Here is a 19,887-nt window from a genome sequence, read left to right as displayed (position 1 = left end):
ATCAGATAAAAGCTGAATATGTATTATTTTTATGAAATCTAATACAATACTGAACTTAACCTACCATGAACTAAAATCTTGTTAGAAATAATCTCATTGAAACTACATTGTCAAACTGTTGGGAAAGAGTATTGTGTAGCAACAATTCTTCACACCTTTATCCTAGTCACAGGGAATCAGTAAAAGTACAGTACTAGAGAAAGGGTTTTACTAACACACAATAGACAACTCTGACGTAGCCCGGTTAATTGACTACTGCAACTCGATGTCATTGCAGGTGGTAAATCTTGGATAGTTATTACAAGTGTCAGGCCATGAATGGTGGTGGACACAGACGGATACAACAACAGGCAAGATGCTCTACTAACACCCATTAAACTCGAAGCCTAAGATCAGCTGTACAGTAAGAAACTAGCGTCACCGAGATATTCTGAACAATTTCACTTTCAACTATAAAATTTTCCCTCCATCTGTTGCTTCACCCTTACGTTTACCATCACTTTCGTGGGTCTCAGTCTGCTGTTGCCAATATTTAGGCTTTCGACAAATGTAAACAATCACTGGTTAACTTAAAAAATAACTTACGAATAATAATTACTGCACCAAGAATTCTCCACTCGCGACTGTAACATTTAGAAGTGAACGGAAGACAGTGAAACCTTCATATGCTCGGTTCTCCTTACCTAGATGATGAGCAGGCAGTGATCTTACCCCAGGAGTCCCCATATAAACAAACCACATTTCCTGTTACTGAACTGAATTCGCCAATAATAATAAAAAGCATTTAAACTGTGCGAATGTCCGACATTAACTTGCAGATACGCGAAATCTTGAAGACAGCCACAAGAAACGGGCAGTTCCCCGCCAAACACCCACAGGTTGGATAAAACAAGTGGCAAGTCTATCTGGTTAGCGAGCTGTCAACCTGTCGTCGTCTTGATGTGTCAACACTTAAGTGCCGCCATTCATTCAGCGCCAAAATATTAATGTGGATTGGACTGGATCCAATATTTTCATTTCCCGCGTACATAACACTGCTATCTTGGTAACCTTCGGCCAATGTTTATATTCTAAAAAGTTTATACATATTGATTGAGCTTACGTTACTAAAATTAAATGTTTTATTGCAATTTACTTACCTTATCAAGAAAGGGCACAGCTGGCCAAATTATGAACATTTGTCCCTTGACAACCTTTCGCGGAGGAAATGGAAGTGCACTGGACGTCACCTACGTTAATTAAATGCTGACGAACATTAACCTGACAGTTCGAACCGATGTCACGCTAGTCATGCCCACATCAAAACTCAGGAGAACCAGCCGTACGTCCGTTCTACGCCACGGCTGATGCCCGACTGGAGATCTTGTTTGTGACAGTGGTGAAGGCGTCTTTCCCTCAGCCAGCCAGCCTGACTACCCAGCACACAGACGCTGCCAGCATACTTACGCACGTTGTCGTACGGTATTTTTTTTCTCGTGCATATGCAGGATCATTATTAAATTGTCCTCTCCCCACACACAAAAAACTTAAAAAGATGCAACTTCAAACAATGCTGCTTGCGAAAAGGTAGAAATGAAATACTTCAATCATATTTGCAATTTGTACAAATTAATTACAGTACAGGTACCGTTCTCATATCTGGGGGTTGGCGACCACAGTCCTCCTCCACTCGAAACGTTCTTACCATACTCTAAGGTTCTGTATCTGAGTTCCAGTATCTGGCTTCCCTGACCCCCCTACCCTCAACTTTGCCCATTAATATTTCTCTTATTATTCTCTCGTTCCTAATTGTGTGACCAAAGAATCTCATTTATCTTTTTCTGTACATTTCAAGTATTTCTCTTGAAGTTTTTGCTAATCTTGACACTTCTTCATTTGGTTTCCTGTCAGTGTAGCTTATTCTTATCATTTGCCCATAACACCACATTTCAAAGGCCTCCAACCTCTCTGATGTCTGCTGAAATTGTCCGTGCCACATAAAGCCGTTCAGAAGCCTTTTCCTCAAATTGAAGTTAATGTCCCTTTTCATCAGGTATTTTAATATTACGATAAACATGTGTAACTTACAGTTATTAGCTGCGACACTACTCAGACCAGGTGTGGAGAGGCAATTACGGCTGAATTAAGTCTGATTACATTTCCGTTCTACATTTACAGTAGCTGTTCCACATTCCCCCCTCCCACACTTAACTGTGCCATATTTACCCATTCCACACTTAGCTGTACCATATTTACCCATTCCACACTTAGCTGTACCATATTTACCCATTCCACACTTAGCTGTACCATATTTACCCATTCCACACTTAGCTGTACCATATTTACCCATTCCACACTTAGCTGTACCATATTTACCCATTCCACACTTAGCTGTACCATATTTACCCATTCCACACTTAGCTGTACCATATTTACCCATTCCACACTTAGCTGTACCATATTTACCCATTCCACACTTAGCTGTACCATATTTACCCATTCCACACTTAACTGTGCCATATTTACACATTCCACACTTAGCTGTACCATAATTACCCATTCCACACTTAGCTGTACCATATTTACCCATTCCACACTTAGCTGTGCCATATTCACCCATTCCACACTTAACTGTGCCATATTTACCCATTCCACACTTAGCTGTACCATATTTACCCATTCCACACTTAGCTGTACCATATTTACCCATTCCACACTTAGCTGTACCATATTTACCCATTCCACACTTAACTGTGCCATATTTACCCATTCCACACTTAGCTGTACCATAATTACCCATTCCACACTTAGCTGTACCATATTTACCCATTCCACACTTAGCTGTACCGTATTCACCCGCGCCACACATAGCTGTACCATATTCACCCATTCCACACATTAGCTGTTCCATATTTCTGTGTTCAGCATTAGTGTTTTTGTGTATATATCCTGCATTTTTGTAACTGTATGGTACTTATTGTAACATAGACCGGGACGGGATCCTTGTAGCGTAGTGATTCTTTCTTTGACCCCGTGATGATTAGACCCTCCCTGTTCCACATTAGCTCACCTGATGGGGGGGGGGGGCTGATGAGAAATCTGACTTCAGTAATCTTATTCAGTTAATCGTTCCCTTGATCCGATTTCTCAAACTGTAATGTAAAATTTTCTTCTGTAATTGAGGATAAGATTATGTTACTAGTGTATGTGTGTGGTTGTGATGCTTTCTTGGTTTCCAGCTCTGTGGTGTAGTGGTGGTGGTAGTGGACCGCTGTGTTGAATATGTGTTATACTTGTAGTTGGGGAAATTCCATCATGGTTATCATTAAGAATCCTGGTTGGTGTTTGTAAGAAATAAGACAATGAACGGTGGCCCATACACGTTTATTGAGAAAAAAATATTGTATAAAACACACACACACACACATACACTTATGTATATATAAAGTTTGTATTGATATAGTATATGTCAATAATTCATGATCTTTTACATGAGCACAAATAATGCTTCAGAGAATTAAAACATACTAATACCAGGTTCGCTTAACCTCGTTAGTAATTGTCCATAATAATAAATACATTTTGTGAAGAAAAAATTAGTAGATCATTAAATAAGTCCAAATAAATCCATAAATACAGGCAAACCTAATTAGCGATTTAACATGAAAAGCGAACGTGGTGAAGAGTGAAGCTCCAGCAGAGGGTGGCCTTGGGCAGTGGTCTCATCACCTTCACACGGGGAGAACTTCTGCTCAAGGTTCTTCGTGGTGGTCAGTTTACTCGCCGCAATAACTTGAATCCTGCGTGTTGTCCCAGATCCAGGGGAAGAGAGGAGACAATTTGACCACTTCTTGGTAAGTCATATCATTAGAAGCAGTGCATTCTAAGTCGTTCAAAGCAATTCCAGCTAAGACCATTCGACCTTCCATCTCGATGACGATAGGACCACCCATGTCCTTTCCACAGAATCCTGGATCCTGTAGTGGCTGGAAGCACAAGTACGTGGTGTCGTCACAATCTGTCAAATTGCCGTCCACCTGTTTGACCTGACCTGAAACGATGGAAGGAGGAAGGTTTCCATATCCGGAGTGATGGGCTACGCCTATAAAACTGAGGTTGCCCATGGACAAGCAAGCGGGGTTTATCCCGTTATAGTTCACTAGATTGATTCTTCCTTTCATCTGCAGTAGCGCCACATCACCTGTCCTTAAGATCTTGGTGATTTTACGCTGAACACCATCTGTGCTGGAAAGGCTTTGAGCATTTGCTCTTACCATTATCTTACGTCTGGTAAGCCCCTTGAGACAACGTCTAGCAGTAATCACATACCTGTCGGTGATGATAGTGGCACTACACAAAAGTTCCAGGGTGTCCCTATATAGAAGGGCCACCGTCCAGGGATTGTTCTCAATCAAATCCAAATCTGCAGCAGGTGTAGAATTGTGTACCTTTCCGCAAGCACACGCCAAAGGCCCCAGGCCTGTAGCCGGTGTTGTAGGAGTCATAGGTGTAGGAGCTTCAGTAGCGTCGTTGTAACCTGCAGTAAAGGTCGTGTTGGTGTCAGCACACGATATATCATTTTCAATTTGTGATGAGATCCAGCTAATGTGATGGGATACTTCGGTAAAATTCCCCGGTGAACCATTAGCGCTACACGCGTCACCCGTGGAAGCGATGCCCACAATAATTTTTCGACCGTTCACATCTACCATTAGTGGCCCGCCGTAGTCTCCCGGGCATATACCTTCTCCCGACTCACCAGCACACAGCAAGTTATCGAAGCAGTCTTCCTCGCTGTGGATAGTAAGGTTCAGTTCCAGTAGTACTGAAGACAAACTATCCTGAGACGTTCTGCCCCATCCAACCACAGTCGCTTCTTTACCGTTAAAGTTATCCAACAAACCAGGAAGGCAGATGGGTCTAAGAAGAGGTGGACCGTTGAAATTAAAGGGATTGTCAAATCTAATGATGGCAATGTCGTTAGTTCTGGGTGAATCCTCGTAGTCAGGATGTAAAACGGACTCATCTGGATGGCGAGTGTACACCCGGGATACTTTTGTAATGTCATGCTCACCGAGCTTTATTAGGTAGTCACTGTTTGTCTTATTAGAAATACAGTGAGCCGCTGTTAGGACACTCCGGTCGGTCACGAGAACACCGGAACAGAAGGGAATGATCGACCCATAATCCACCAGGTCCACCACCCACGGGTACTGGTGTAGTGAGGTCTCACTTCCACTTGCTATACGCGAGTAACTCATAGCCTCACCGCATGAACAGTTATAGCCGGAGTCAGCCACACGAGCTGCCACATGAGCCTCTTTATCAGCCACATGGACGTCTGAAGCCCATGAGTGTGAGGTCAGGAAGACAGTCAGAGAAACGAGGAGCCACATGATAGCAGCAGAGGAGAAACACTGTCGAGAAACCCCGGCTCTCTGTCCACCTCCACCTCTCGCACCTCTCTTATACCAACTTCTACCCCCTCCACCCTCAAGATCACCCCACCTCTCTCTACCCCCCCACCCCCCTTTTACCCCCCCATCATACCCCCACCTCCCTCCTCACATTACCACCCCCTTCCCTCCCTTTAACATTTCCTCGCTCCGTCCATCCTCACATTACGACTTCCCTCCCCCCCTTTAACAATCCTTCCTTCCGTTACGTTTCCTCCTCCAAATAATTCACCAGCCTCCCTCTTTACATTATTAACCCCCATTCCTCCTCACATTCCCATCTCTTCCTCCTGCCTCCCAACATTCTCCCTCCTCCCTCAAATTCTACCTTCGTTTTCCCTTCCAAAATCCCTCCTTACACATTTCCCCACACCACCCCCTCCCTACAAAAAGCCTAGGGAAATTTGAATGACCTCACACACACACACAGGAGGGTTCCCAAAGAGATATTATACTAACTCTGAACCCTTTGACATGACCCTCAGATTTCCTTACAACTGGTGCTAAGAGGCCGTATCTATTGTAGTTGAGGTAGTCCATGTAATTTTGATGGCAATAAGTATGTCATCTATGTATATTAACAACTCCATTCGTTACTTCGCATAAGACTCCTGCTGTTGGTAGTTGAAGCACCTTAATCTCCAAACAGATCAACCTAATCGAACGGAGTACTGAATATGTATTTTGTTCGATAATCTAATTTGAAGAGATATACAGTATATGGAAAGGGACTCATGTTCATCAGTTTTCGAAAATGTTCCTTTCTTTGTTATAAGGTACTGTATTAATAACAATAACAATGGTGGTGGTGGTAATAATAATAATAATAATAATAATAATAATAACAATAATAATGATTGCAGGTGAGGCAGGTGAATTAATGAACAAGAATAACAAGGTGCAGTATTGTCTTATTATATACAAAAGGTTTACATTGACGTTATAATGTTATCACTGAGCTTCAACAACTATGGCCTTAAAGCACGTAAATAGGTTATTAATTACACTCGTCCATCAATCACCAAAAACCTTGAGAAATATTCATCTCCATTGTATAAACGAAGTCAACTTATTACTGGTAAAAAAGAACACAACTAGAATCTACATTAAACGTACACTGATATTGAGGACTTAACAATTGCCTTTAATTATCATGTTGTCTATCTTTCTCTACCTACAAGTATATCCATCTATTTATCAGGCTAACTCCATCTTTAAATAAATGAGTTTCAATAAACGCAAACCTCATCAGAAACCTACATAAACAAAAATGTGAGTCAGCTTTTACCGAATACCTATAGAGAGGCACGAAACCCGCCATCCGTGTATAAAACGGAACTGACATCTCTAAAGATAGACCGTAAAGAAATATGCTTGTAAGACACTTGAAGATTTTGCAGAGGTGCAGAAAATTTGGTTAATAGAAAGAATCCTTACATGGTTATCCAAGAGGAAGATGTGATAAAGCAAAAAAGATTCTTAAGGCATTCACTCGGCTTTCAGCTCTATAGCCTCTACGGACACTTGCCATCCTTTCCCTACATACAGGAAAAAGGAAGCAATGAGACAGAAAACGATGAACTTCACGATTTTTGGGCCAAATATGCTGACTAAGCTACATACCACCTTTTACTGAGACGGTCTTTACAATTTTTTTAAATCGTCAAATGAGGCGAAATTGTCACACCTGCAAACACTGGGTGCACTCAAATCTGCCACGTCCTCGCCTCGGGAGTCCGGGAGGGATAACGCGCTTTCGTGGTCAAAATGGGCTATGTTAAAAGACTACCACGAACCAGGGATTCTATACGGTAGTACAGGGGTTCCTAATTAGGGTTAAGTGTATGTTTTTTTTATGGGGATTAGCCCACCCGGACACAGGTCACTGACCCACATCGGGGCCTGGGGGGCGAAAATATAATAATAATAATAATAATAATAATAATAATAATAATAATAATAATAATAATAATAATAATTCATAATAGATAAAATTTGATAAAACAAACAAAAATAAAATAATAAAATAATGATGATAATAATACAGTAACTGTAGTAATAATAATATTAATAATAAAGAACTATAAATACAAAAATGAAAAAAAAAGATCAAAAGTGAGAAACGGTATATGTATGTTGTGTTGTCAATGGTAAGAGAAACAATTGAGACCCTGCAATTGCGTGTAAATGAAGCAGAAAGTCAGCTCAGCAACCTGGGACTTGGTCACATATGGCAGCAGGGTCAACCATTAGACAACACATTATGTTTCCAATATCTTCCCAGGCAGTAGTACCTCCCTGTTTGGTAGCTGCCTACTACCTACAAATTAAAGTTTTTTTTTTTTTTTTCGTGCTGGCCAAGCCCCGGCCAGAGGTTATCTAGACCCCTGGACAACTCTTTCGGAGCTTGGCCAGCACGTGGTATGTGGGAGTAATTTGGCATTTTTCGGGGGGTAACGACAGTGATAGGACTAATAGGTGCACTTGCAGTATTTTATGTTCAATATTGTAATTACTGTACAATACACAATTAGCAATAAAGGAGTGGTTGAAATGAAATAGCTAGTTTTATTTTCAATCAGGCAAAGCTTGAAAATGAAGACTGTGGCCTCGACAAAAAAAACCACAATTTAAAGTGTATGTGGGAGTAAATGAGTTATATTGTAAAGGAAATGTAGATAAAAATTAAACAAATGAACCAGTAAAAAGGGAAAACTGAGGTGGAACTTAAAAGCAAATGACAATAAGATCTTTTTTTCCGGCAGAAGTAAAAGAGAGAAAAGGCAGAGTAAGTAGAAGAACTACTGTATATAATGATAAGGCTAAGAGTAAAGGTAAGAAACGAAAAGGAAATGAAGATCAAACTAAAAATTCTGGAAACAAGTCGAGACAGGTGTGAGCAAAATAAAAATAAATAATATAGCTCGTAGGGTTGAATAGCTCCCAGCTGATTTAAAAAATGGGCAATAATGGGGTTAAAAAAATATATATTTGTATTATTACCCATAAACCAAGTGCATCCAGTTTACAACAATTAGCTTAATAAGTCATGCATGCAAAGTTTTATGAAACATAATTTTAAGTACAATCAAATTTCGACTAGACCGTGAGTTATCTGAAGATCAGAAGGGATTATAAAGGGAAAAGGAACTAGTGCAGCTATGATTAACTTGAGAATTTTGAGATGACAGTTCAGATGACATTACTCATCCTGGATATAGCAACTTACAGGTGACACGGAGTAGCAACTGCGAGAGCAACAAAAGCAACTAGGTTTGGTTTATTTCATTTTTACTTTAACGCACTGTCAGCAAGCACTGGCTCCACAATGCATCTGTAACTGTGCCGCGCCATTACACTTGACTTGAAGGATAACCTCAGGTACCCAAACACAAGGTACTATCGTGGACAAAAGTTCGCTCCCTGTAGTCAAACTGAGACACGGGAATGAGTCTCCGAACTGACTTACCCTGATTGTTATCTGGTGCGGGTGTGCTGTGCGGGTCGATACTGCTTCAGTTTGGGAAGGAGCGAACTTTTGTCCACGATAGTACAGTCAGCCAAAGATCCAGCGACCCCACCCTGAGTCTCTTACTGACAATTTTACCTGGCAATACTTGGTAAAATAAGGCTGTATGTAAAGGTGATTGTGATTGGTGGGTCTATTTTCGGCTGCATTACTGTCAGGATAAATATTAAACGATCCAAAGGTATAATTTTTATAATAATAAACTATTCATTGTTATTTAAGATCATGAGAAGTTTCCAAATGTTCTTATAGTTACTAAAAAAAATGAAGAAATTTTGATCTGAGAATCTTGTGGCATTCCTCTTTCCTCGTTGTAATTGAGCTGCCAATTCATTAATATAATTTCTACATTATTTAACCAAACATACGAACTTTGGGAACTTCTCAGTATCTTAAATAAGTATGAATAGTTTATAATTATGAAAATTCTACCTTTGAATTGTTTGACATTTATCCTGACAGTAATTTTAATTACATACAGCCTTATTTTAGGTAATAAGCAGTGGCGGCTCGTGAAAAATAAAATGGAGGGACTGCAAGCCTCACACAACAGTAGGATACACAAATTTGACCTACCTCAGGTATGAGTAGTAGTTGATGTCCACGAATTCCCAGGGCAACGATAAATTAATCATGTTATTCATATGTTTGGCTGACTGCTCATGTTTCACTATTTTCTGTGGCAAATGCCTCAAGTCAGTCACACCACTTTTCGTCCATGCCGAGTCCCCACCAAACAATAAGCATGGAAAGCAGAATAAAGTATTTGCCTCGTCACAACCACAGAGCCATAAACACTGATGTTAAACTGGCGTGTATATTCTTTGTTCCTGCTTATACTGTTCTGTTGAATGGATAAAACTGGTGTAGGTCTTCCTCTTGCTTTGATTTCAGTCTTTTCATTTAATGTCAGTTGGGAAAAGTTGATGTTTTGCAAATACTTCACTCGATTTTCCATGGTCAAAGGGTAATTAAAGAAAGCACGATTTAACCACACCGTCCACACGTTGTACGAGACTGAGCTGCTTCAAGTGCAGCGGCGGCGCCAATTAATAACAGACATGAATCGTACAGCATTGACAGCAACTATGAAAGTAACTTAAATTTTGGTCTGATTTTAATGAAAATTCACTTAGTAACGTATTGAAAATAATTAAATAACATATAACATGATATATTTGTTGGTAGGGTATTATTCAGCTGTCTCTCTAAAGGAATCATACGCCTGGCAGTGAGTGTCTGGGGGGACTGCAGCCCTATGCACGAGCCGCCACTGCAGGTAAGACTTATTTCCCACCATTTACGACGAGGTAGGTTATAACCAGGTTAATTAAGTGGAATCTTACTAGATAATTAGAAAATAATAACCCTGGATTGTTGACTGGGTGGTGTTAGTGACAATGATCATAGGTGGATATAATCCTCAAAGAATTTATGCTACAAAGAGACGTTGACAGTTTGCATTTCATTTATTTCTGTAGTTTCAAAGCTCTGTGTCTATATATATAAACCAACGTTTCTTAAGTAATCACTAAATCACAACACTTGCATTTATTTTCTGAACTACAGATGTGAATTTAAATTTGATCACGTCCTAATTAAATAGACAAGTTAGAGTTTAAACTACCAGAAAGGTAACAAAATATAAAATAAAACTAGGTGTAAATAATTAAATAACAACGGTAATGTATGTCCTGGTTGCTTCCCCTTCGTAAAATCAAATTTGTTTTTAAGCTTAAAGATCGTGATAAGTTTTCTTATATCCTCACCATCTGTTTGTTGAATAGGAAATACTGTATATTAATTTCGAAGTTCATTTTGGGGTAATTTACCTATAAACAACGGGTGAGGTGTGACGAACGTAAAGTGTTTTGGGGGTGTGCACTGTGCAGTTCCCACAGCCTAAAACAACCAGTGGCGTAGCTTGGGCGAGTGGTGGCGGCGGGGAAGGGATACTCAAAAGTGGTAACAAGTTATAACATGCACGGTGATTACAAGCTATATGAGAGTAAGGAAGCTGTGACCTGCCATGCCCGTTATGACCGCATAATCAATAATTATATCGTCATATGGTGGTCACTGTACATCTTGCCAAGAAATACGACCCAGTCAGTGACGTAATGGTCGACGATCTACTTCAGGCTCTGTCGACCACCACCAACACAGTTAATTGCATTCATTAATTTCAGGTAACATGAGAAAATATAAAATGGCGGAGTTGAACTTTGTCCAGTATTTACCTTATCATAAACATCAACGTTACCTAAATTTCTATTTGATGACAATAACACTCGGTAACTACTTGTTGGATTGACAAGCTACCCTGGCGGTGGTTGACCAACTCTAACATCACATGTAATAACTTGGGGTAAATTAGTCAACATGTGCTTAAATAACTTAATATGAAAATAAAATTACTAACAATGTATTCACCACAGAGGAGCCAGGATCCACAAATTTTCCTTCACGGAGTCACTCGGGCAAATGATTCGTTTGTTGACCATGCCCATGAGTCCATGACACCAACTGGGCCTACGAACCTTTATGAATCCACTTTCTGAATCAGTTCGGGGAAAATTCACCATAAGGAACCTCTCAGAATCCAAGCCGTTTACAAATCTCTTGAGAATCTTTCGTTTGACACTTCAGTTCAGTTGCTTCAGTTATTGGTGCACATTATTGACGCCAAGGTAGGTAGATACCTTGATTGACGCCGTCTCGAAGTGTCTCAGGAAAACAGTTCTTGTTAATATTTACCTGAGAATTTATTATGGTTGGAATTCAAAGTTTTCCTGCATGTTAATAATAAGTTTTATAATGTGAAGCTTTTGTGTGCGTGTGTGATAACAGTTTCAAGCAAAGACTGTAGATCTTTGGTTTCAAGTAAGCCAAGACTGATCATTGGAGAACCACTATGAAAGGAAACTGGTTGCTATGAAGACCACCATTCACTAATAAATCCTTGATGAACAACTTTTCATCGTAAAGTAATTGTTGTTAATCTTTCAACTGTCAGATCCCTGGCAGCAAAATACGTCAGCGACTCAAAGCCTTGAGGTCTCTTCAATAATATTTGTAGTCATAATACGTATACAAGAATGATCACCAACTGTGTTCAAATGAACTCTTGTAACATAGAAACACTGTCCACTTAAGTGATGTGGATCTGAGGGGTGGAGAAGTAAATCAATTTGTAGCTAATATTTTGCAACATTCATACAATTGGTATTTGCATGGGGTAATAAAAGAACTCATGGATATTTTCATGCATTTAAAGATTGTGTACACTTTTTGTTCAACTGTCTATTATTGTGATATATCATTCATATTTTTTTACTTTTTTAATCACGTGTATACTGTACAGTATAGGCTTCTAAAAATTCTGGACATATTCATGATTCAGAGATATAAAGGGTCATAGTTTTATTTTTTTTAAGATTGCTTTACAATGACTTATTACTGACGACAAGTTCTGGAATTTTAAATAAACTACGTGTAAAAATTAATAATGCTGCATACGAAATAGCATGCAATACATTTATTGTACAGTACATTAAGCTGTGTCGTAACTTATATCAGTGACAGCTGTGAGCATCCTCACCAACCAGCTCTCTCTACATCACGCTTGTAACCATGCTGCCTTCCCAGCACCAAGCTGCATTGTACATCCAATACAACATGTATACAGAAAGCACATTGTGAGTTTCCTTTCTCCACCCCATCCTGAGTGAACACCAAACATCCTGAACCCCACAAAGTCCTCCCAAAGAACCCTGAGTACAATATGTTGTTGTAATACTGTACTGTACTCGTTTTTTGTAGTCCCTCTCTGCCATAAAAATGTAAATTATGGATGAAAACTTACCTAGGATGGGTGAAACTCAGTACAGTACCTCCGTGATATGATGTTTGTCTGCAATTATTTTGTTCTGGATCCTTAAGGCGGCAACATTTTGTCTTCCAAAACAATTGGATTTTTTAAAAATATTTCTATATTGTTCCCTGATGCACATTTTGACAGATACTGTATACAAGCAGAGGTTACATTTCAAGTACCTGTACTATACTGTAGTCTTCATATTTTAAATCAGATTTTGTGTTTAATTTGCTGCACTGCAAATCAATCAATTGGTCTAGTTTGGAGCAATTTTAAAAAACTTAAGTTAATATTTTTCCACAAATCAGTGTGCAGTACTGTACCATAGTCAGTACTGTACACTAGATCCAGAAAATATGTGAATATTGTTGGTCAGAATGAGTTTTCTAAAGATAATATGTTGTTAATATTATGAAATACATATTTAGAACTGTAGTTACAAACTCCACCTAAAGCTGATGGCTATACTGTACAGTGTATCATGTTATTTGATGTACAAGAACTGAAATATTCAAAGACACCAACTTTTCCCAAATTTGACAAATATTGAATACCGTACACAAGTACTGTACCATGCTTCTGTAGTTGCCATATCTTTGTCCAGAACACCAATATATGTCCATCAGAAAAGTTGGAAAATAAAAAAATTATCAAAACCAAAGAATTTCCAATAACTGACAACAAAATTGGTATATTGTTGTGATGTGGTTCTACCTCTTGGTCTATCAGGTCAGGAAAAATTGAAGTGGTGACGAACAAAATGTGGAAAACAAGGAGCTAGAGTGTATACATTAACCTCTTCACTACAGGGATGCCAGTTTTAATATCTTATTCGGCTAAGACCAGACGATTTTATTCAGCTCACAGGGGAGCCCGTACACAAGGGGTGAACTTAGGATACAAATATTTTAAGTGAAATTAAAACTTATTTTTCTTGCTGTTCTTCAATACAACTCCATATTCACTTATTTACGTTAGGCAGTTCACTGAGGTTACATTACACTGAAGGATAAGAAATATGCTTGAGATATTAAGCTAGTCAAGATACTGTATTGCTGATAATGGTAATACTGTAAATATGTTTCATGTAGTACAGTATATTAAAGTACTGTATACTGTACTGTGTTGTACATATTATCTGCATGTTGTCAGTACAATAATGAATCCTTTACAAACTTATGATGTACAGTAGTTTATATACAGTATATCACGTCAACATTCTACCCTTTTCTTCCCGAGCATTACCACAACCTCCAACAATTTCTTTACCTCTCTAAATTATTATTCCAAATATCACACTTCTTTTAAGGCCTATTTGGAAAGCATTAACCCTTCTTGGATACCAATACCTGTAGCCTGAACAGCAACTTAAACCTTCAACCTAAAACAAAATTGTTAATTTTCGAGACAAAGTTCTTTTCAATGGCCAAAATAGTTCATGAGTACAGTAGTTATATATTTTTATTTCTTCTTTGGCTTCATCACATGTTAGCTTGCTAATCTTTAATGATCACTCGCATAATTATATGACCCATAATGTAATTTTAACTTGAAAATCTATGTTGGCCAATTTTCAGTAAATAATTACAATTTCTATACTGTAATGGTCCCATAACATGCAGTAACATTTAATGAAAGCATATTAATCAACTTCATGTGAATCACTTATTGCTATCTAATCTGGAAAACAAATGACTAAGTACAGTACACATACTCATACTCTTACAACTGGTGTAGCTTGACCATACTGTATTAAAGCATTTACAGTTCTGTTGTAATAAAAATTTTATGATTTTCATGAAATTTAAAGCAACCAAGAAGATGGTCCACAATAAACAATAAAGTTTATTTTTCAAATTCATGTTTAGTATTATTATTTAAAGCTGGAATTAGGAAAGGTAGCTTGAGCAATCTATATAATTGTTTACTCATTTAGTCATCAGACTTTAATTGGAAGTCTTATAATCTTAGCTATAACATACTGACAAGGCAGGAGTACATGGCACCTCACTGAAGACAAGGCTTCAGTTTAGACGGCTAAAACAGTACAGTATACTAACTCACTGTGAGATAAGAGTTAATTAATAATACGAGAAAGAGGCACAAAGCACATTTGGACAGAGGACATCCTGACTCCTTTTCCCTTATGATCTACGATATAATAACTAGAATTCTAATTTAAGTTCTAAGTGGTATCGTACCATTTTGACTTACCACTGTAACCCTCACTTTGATACAGTTGTAATTACAATTTAGTACAGCAATTTGTCTTGTGCAATCCTTGTATAAATATGATTTTCCCATTGAATTTGGCTAATAATTTTTTGAAATACAGTACGTATATTGAAGATATATTAAATACAATGTAAATAAATAAAATTTCACTGATCCAATTGCCTGGGCTTCTGCCCGCACCTTTGTAATAAAACATAAATTACAATGTAACAATGTAAATACAGGTATTTGCATAAAATGTGAGTTATTATTACTCTAACATTTACTTACAGGGTACTTAAAAAAAGTGCCCAGGGCTTTACCAGTACTGTATACAAAGGGATCAAGAACTATTAATAAAGGTGTTTAAGACTTTAGTAAGAACAAAAAACATAAAGAATGTGTTAATAAAAAAGAGAGTAATTACAACTTAATATTCAAGATAACAATAGATTCAATTTTTTTAGTCTGTACACTAAAGGATCAAAACTTTGTGAGTATACAAGGATTAATACTTTGCAGGTACATAAAGAGACTAAGACTGTCGTATACAAGGGGACTAAAACTGTTAGTATACAGGGAAACTAAGATTTTGTTAGTATACGAGTATACTTAAAGGAAGTATGTACAGTATATTACTGTCTAGTATTTGCATAAAAAAATATCACATTAGAATAGTGGAATAAAATCCATGGTGTATTTGTATGTTGAAGCATTCATTTCAGGGAGAATATAGGCATAGAACCAAGGTGATATTATTAACTATGCTTTTGTCCATACAGTAAGAGCAGAGTGGCAATACCAGGTGTTCTTAAAAGATCTGAACTCCCTGTATTTAATTCTTACTAGTCTCCATACTAATTAAGCTATAAAGCTAAAATTGTGTGCTAGCAATAGAGAAATTATCAAAGTTTTTCATACATGTTTACCTAATACACTTCAAAATGACATGCCTGACGTTGTACACTCCTCCATACATATGTTTGCCGATGATGCTAAGTTATTTCGGGAAATTAAGAACCAAGCTGACTGTGAAGAGCTGCAGAAGGACCTCTGTGGGCTCCAGGAATGGTCGAAGGAATGGCTGCTGAGATTCAATGTCACGAAGTGTAAGAGGATGCACCTGGGGCGTAAGGAGGCGTAACATATGTGCCAACGGGATGAAGAAACTGCACTAGTTGAGACTGAATGTGAGAAGGACCTAGGTGTGTATGTTGACAATGAGCTGAAGTTCTCAGGCCATTGCGAGAAGAAGGTAAACCAAGCAAATAAATTATTGGGTCTTATAGGTCGTTCAGATATCGAGACGGTCCGTCCCTCGTAACGATCTTCAAGAGTGAAGTGCTTCCCGAGTACTGTCACCCCGTCTGGTCCCCGAGATATGCTAGGGACTGTCAGTTGGTTGTAAATGTTCAAAGGAGGGCCACCAGACTGGTGCCTGCACTTCGGCACCTCAGCTACCCTGAGAGATTGGAGTGCCTGAACTTGCCTAGCTTATATCACAGACGGGCAAGGGGTGACCTAGTTGAGGTGTATAAGCATCTCAGGGGGAACTACTCAGTCGAGTGTCCTTACTTGGAGCTGGCGGACGCTCGCCCCACAAGGGGTCACAGCTCAAGATTGAAGAAGCCGCAAGTCCAGAAAACTGTGAGGGCAAACTTTTTCGGAGTGAGGGTTGTAAACTCTTGGAACAATCTACCAGAGAGTGTTGACACGGCACTGAGTGCGAGCTCTTTCAAGACAAGACTTGACCAACACTGGAGCGGGTTGAGGTACATTCAGGAGCCGGTGCATGCTCAGTATTTGCTAACAGTGCATGACAGAGGCGTGACCGATCGCCCGGGCGGCTAGCGAGCTGATCTTTTGGTGAAGAGGATAAATGAAAAGAAAAGTAATCAGAGACGTGACCGATTGCCCAAGTGGCTAACGAGCCGATCAGTGGCGAAGAGGATAAAAGTAAAAAAAACCTCTGCGCTATTATGGTTGCCCGTACAACATCCAATCGATATTCAATTTCTTGCCATGTGCATTCAAACATGACAGTATTAACCATCAGCATTGCATCCCTGACCCTCATTCATGGTTCAGTACTTTTACTTTTATCCTCTTCACCACTGATCGGCTCGTTAGCTGCTTGGGCAATCGGTCACATCTCTGTTACGCACTGTTGGCAAGTACTGGGCATGCACCGGCTCCTGAATGTACAGGAACCTGCTCCAGTGTTGGTCAAGTCTTGTCTTGAAAGAGCTCACACTCGGCGCTGTCACAACACTTTCTGGTAGATTGTTCCATGAGTTCATAACTCTCACTCCGAAAAGTTTGCCCTCACAGTTTTCTGGAGTTGCAGCTTCTTCAATCTTGAGCTGTGACCCCTTGTGGGGCGAGCGTCCGCCAGCTCCAAGTAAGGACACTCGACTGAGTAGTGCCCCTTGAGTTGCTTATACACCTCAATTAGATCTCCCCTTGCCCGTCTATAGTATAAGCTAGGCAAGTTCAGGCGCTCCAATCTCTCAGGGTAGCTGAGGTGCCAAAGTGCAGGCACCAGTCTGGTGGCCCTCCTTTGAACATTTTCAACCAACTGACAGTCCCTAGCATATCTCGGGGACCAGACGGGGTGACAGTATCCAGACGGGGGAGCACTTCACTCTTGAAGATCGTTATGAGGGATGGACCATCTTGTACACAACATCTCCATCAAAACCCCAGAGGAAAGAAATCCAATGGCATAATTTCCAGTGATACCAGTAAAATTAGTTGTTCAATCAATCAGTCAGTAATCAGGCAAACTGGTTAATAATAAAATGTGATACTTGCTCTATCGTTTACACATGGTTTTAGCTTTATATCTTAATTATTATGGAAAATATTAAAGCATCAAATCATCCAGGCTTTTATAAACATCATGTATAATACAGTACAGTGTAACCAGTTTATATAGCATTTCTAAAAAGTGGATGAAATTGAATAGCACATGGATATACAGTACAGTAGTTATAAATAAAGAAATCATGGGAAAATATTGTACGTATAAGGAAGGATTTTGTTAGCAATATGCGAGAACTGTGGTAGTCTTGTAAATATTAGTAAAGAATTTAAGTGGGGAGAGTGACGAAGGGGTACTGTACTGTATATTAAGAGATGGAGTGTCAAGAGTTATTTAGTGGGGTTATGAGGGTAGAGACGGTGGTGTAGGCAGGTGGGTGTGTTAGTGTTAATATAAGTGAGGTGATGGTGTCAGAGGGTGTGTATAAGTGAGGTGATGGTGTCAGAGGGTGTGTATAAGTGAGGTGATGGTGTCAGAGGGTGTGTATAAGTGAGGTGATGGTGTCAGAGGGTGTGTATAAGTGAGGTGATGGTGTCAGAGGGTGTGTATAAGTGAGGTGATGGTGTCATAGGGTGTGTGTGTATAAGTGAGGTGATGATGGTGTCAGAGAATGTGTATAACTGAGATAATAGTGTCAGAATGTGTGTACGACTCAGACAATGGGATCAAAGAAGGTAAAAACTGTGAATACAAAAGGTGGAAGGGTACTAGTGAGGGAAGTCAAGATATTTTTCTGTAACTAATGAAACTTCTGCATCACCAATAAAAGAAACTTGGTGAGCAAAGGTAAAGTGTAGTTGGTAAAATGAACATTAAAATAATTCGAGAAAACAAATACTGTATGTACAAGTGCAGCAAAAAACAAATCTATGAAAAATGAGATATTCTTAACATGAAACTAATTTAAAAAAATAATGATTATATATATAGTAAAGGTATACCGGTAAGAGTTTTCCAGACCTCTTAATTTTCAGAAGAATTAAAAAAAATATAAGGAAAGACCCAATAGTGGCTGCTAGTTAAACAATTTATATTATGATGAAAAAATGTGAGAATTGAGAATATTTAGTCAATACTCAATGATTATAAAGACAAGCCAAGTTCTATTAATCTTGGTCTTCTAGCTGCATTATTATGACTATAAATGTGTGTGTGTGTCATTAACAGTAAATGTCAAGGTATTGTTAATACAGTAAAGCTATTGGTGGTACATCTACAATGATCAACCAATCAGGTTATCTTAAGTAGTATTGTATTAAAGTGATACTGTAATAATAATTACAGTAGTCAGTAAGTTGATGCACTTTTTACTTTTATGCTCTTCACCACTGATCGGCTCGTTTATGTTATTCTAAACCAGAATAAAAACTAATCACAAAGCTTGCCTCTAAATTCACTGCTGCAGAAGAGGGCCTTAACCTAAGTGTGGATGAGGACATACACCAATATGGACGCTGGAGTTCATTATACAGGTATAGGTCTCCTGGTGGAAGTTAGTTCTCTATTGTATCAGTTTTCTCACGTTTCTCAAAAATGACTGTACAAGAACTAATATTTGAAAACAATATCTTTCATCAAATATACAGTATATCTTTGTTTATGAGCTGTGCATCAATACTTTAAGATATTTAACCCCTAGACTTCGGGTCACATAGTGTGACGTGTGGCTGTAGAGCTTCGGGTCACGTCACATGACGTTTTGATCTCTCGCTGGCCTATTTGAATAAAAAGAGCGGTCCTGGCTCACACATGAGAACCTCCCAGTCTCTTCTCAGTAGCTTCTCAGCTTTTGTAATGTCGGCATCTTGCCATTGGACTTGACTCACTTCACCATGTATTTCTATCCCCCTATCCCCAAGCACATGTCTAGTATTGTGATCAATTACTGGAGCATTAATAATGAGTGTTAATTGTGTAAGTAGTAACAACATAGTAAAACAAGTGTTCTGTACCTCATACTGCCCACAAATTAGTGTTGTTTACCTTGTACTATTGTGTCACACACATG

The 19,887-nt window shown here is 38.8% G+C and overlaps 2 protein-coding genes across 2 annotated transcripts; both read right to left on the bottom strand.

Annotated features, from left to right (window-relative positions):
• Window positions 1-2,122: 2,122 nt before the first annotated feature.
• Window positions 2,123-2,890, bottom strand: LOC121867376 (translation initiation factor IF-2-like). The gene has a single exon (XM_042367289.1). The coding sequence runs from the start codon at window positions 2,888-2,890 to the stop codon at window positions 2,123-2,125; it is 768 nt and encodes a 255-aa protein (XP_042223223.1).
• A 457-nt stretch (window positions 2,891-3,347) lies between these two features.
• Window positions 3,348-5,433, bottom strand: LOC121867385 (ovochymase-2-like). Its single transcript, XM_042367300.1, has one exon. The coding sequence runs from the start codon at window positions 5,373-5,375 to the stop codon at window positions 3,756-3,758; it is 1,620 nt and encodes a 539-aa protein (XP_042223234.1). The 5' UTR covers window positions 5,376-5,433; the 3' UTR covers window positions 3,348-3,755.
• Window positions 5,434-19,887: the final 14,454 nt, after the last annotated feature.

This window comes from Homarus americanus, unplaced genomic scaffold, assembly GCF_018991925.1.
Source record: "Homarus americanus isolate GMGI-L3 unplaced genomic scaffold, GMGI_Hamer_2.0 scaffold18418, whole genome shotgun sequence".
Lineage (NCBI taxonomy): Eukaryota > Metazoa > Arthropoda > Malacostraca > Decapoda > Nephropidae > Homarus > Homarus americanus.
Note: the sequence above shows the minus strand (reverse complement) of the source record. Positions and strands in the feature narration are given on the sequence as shown.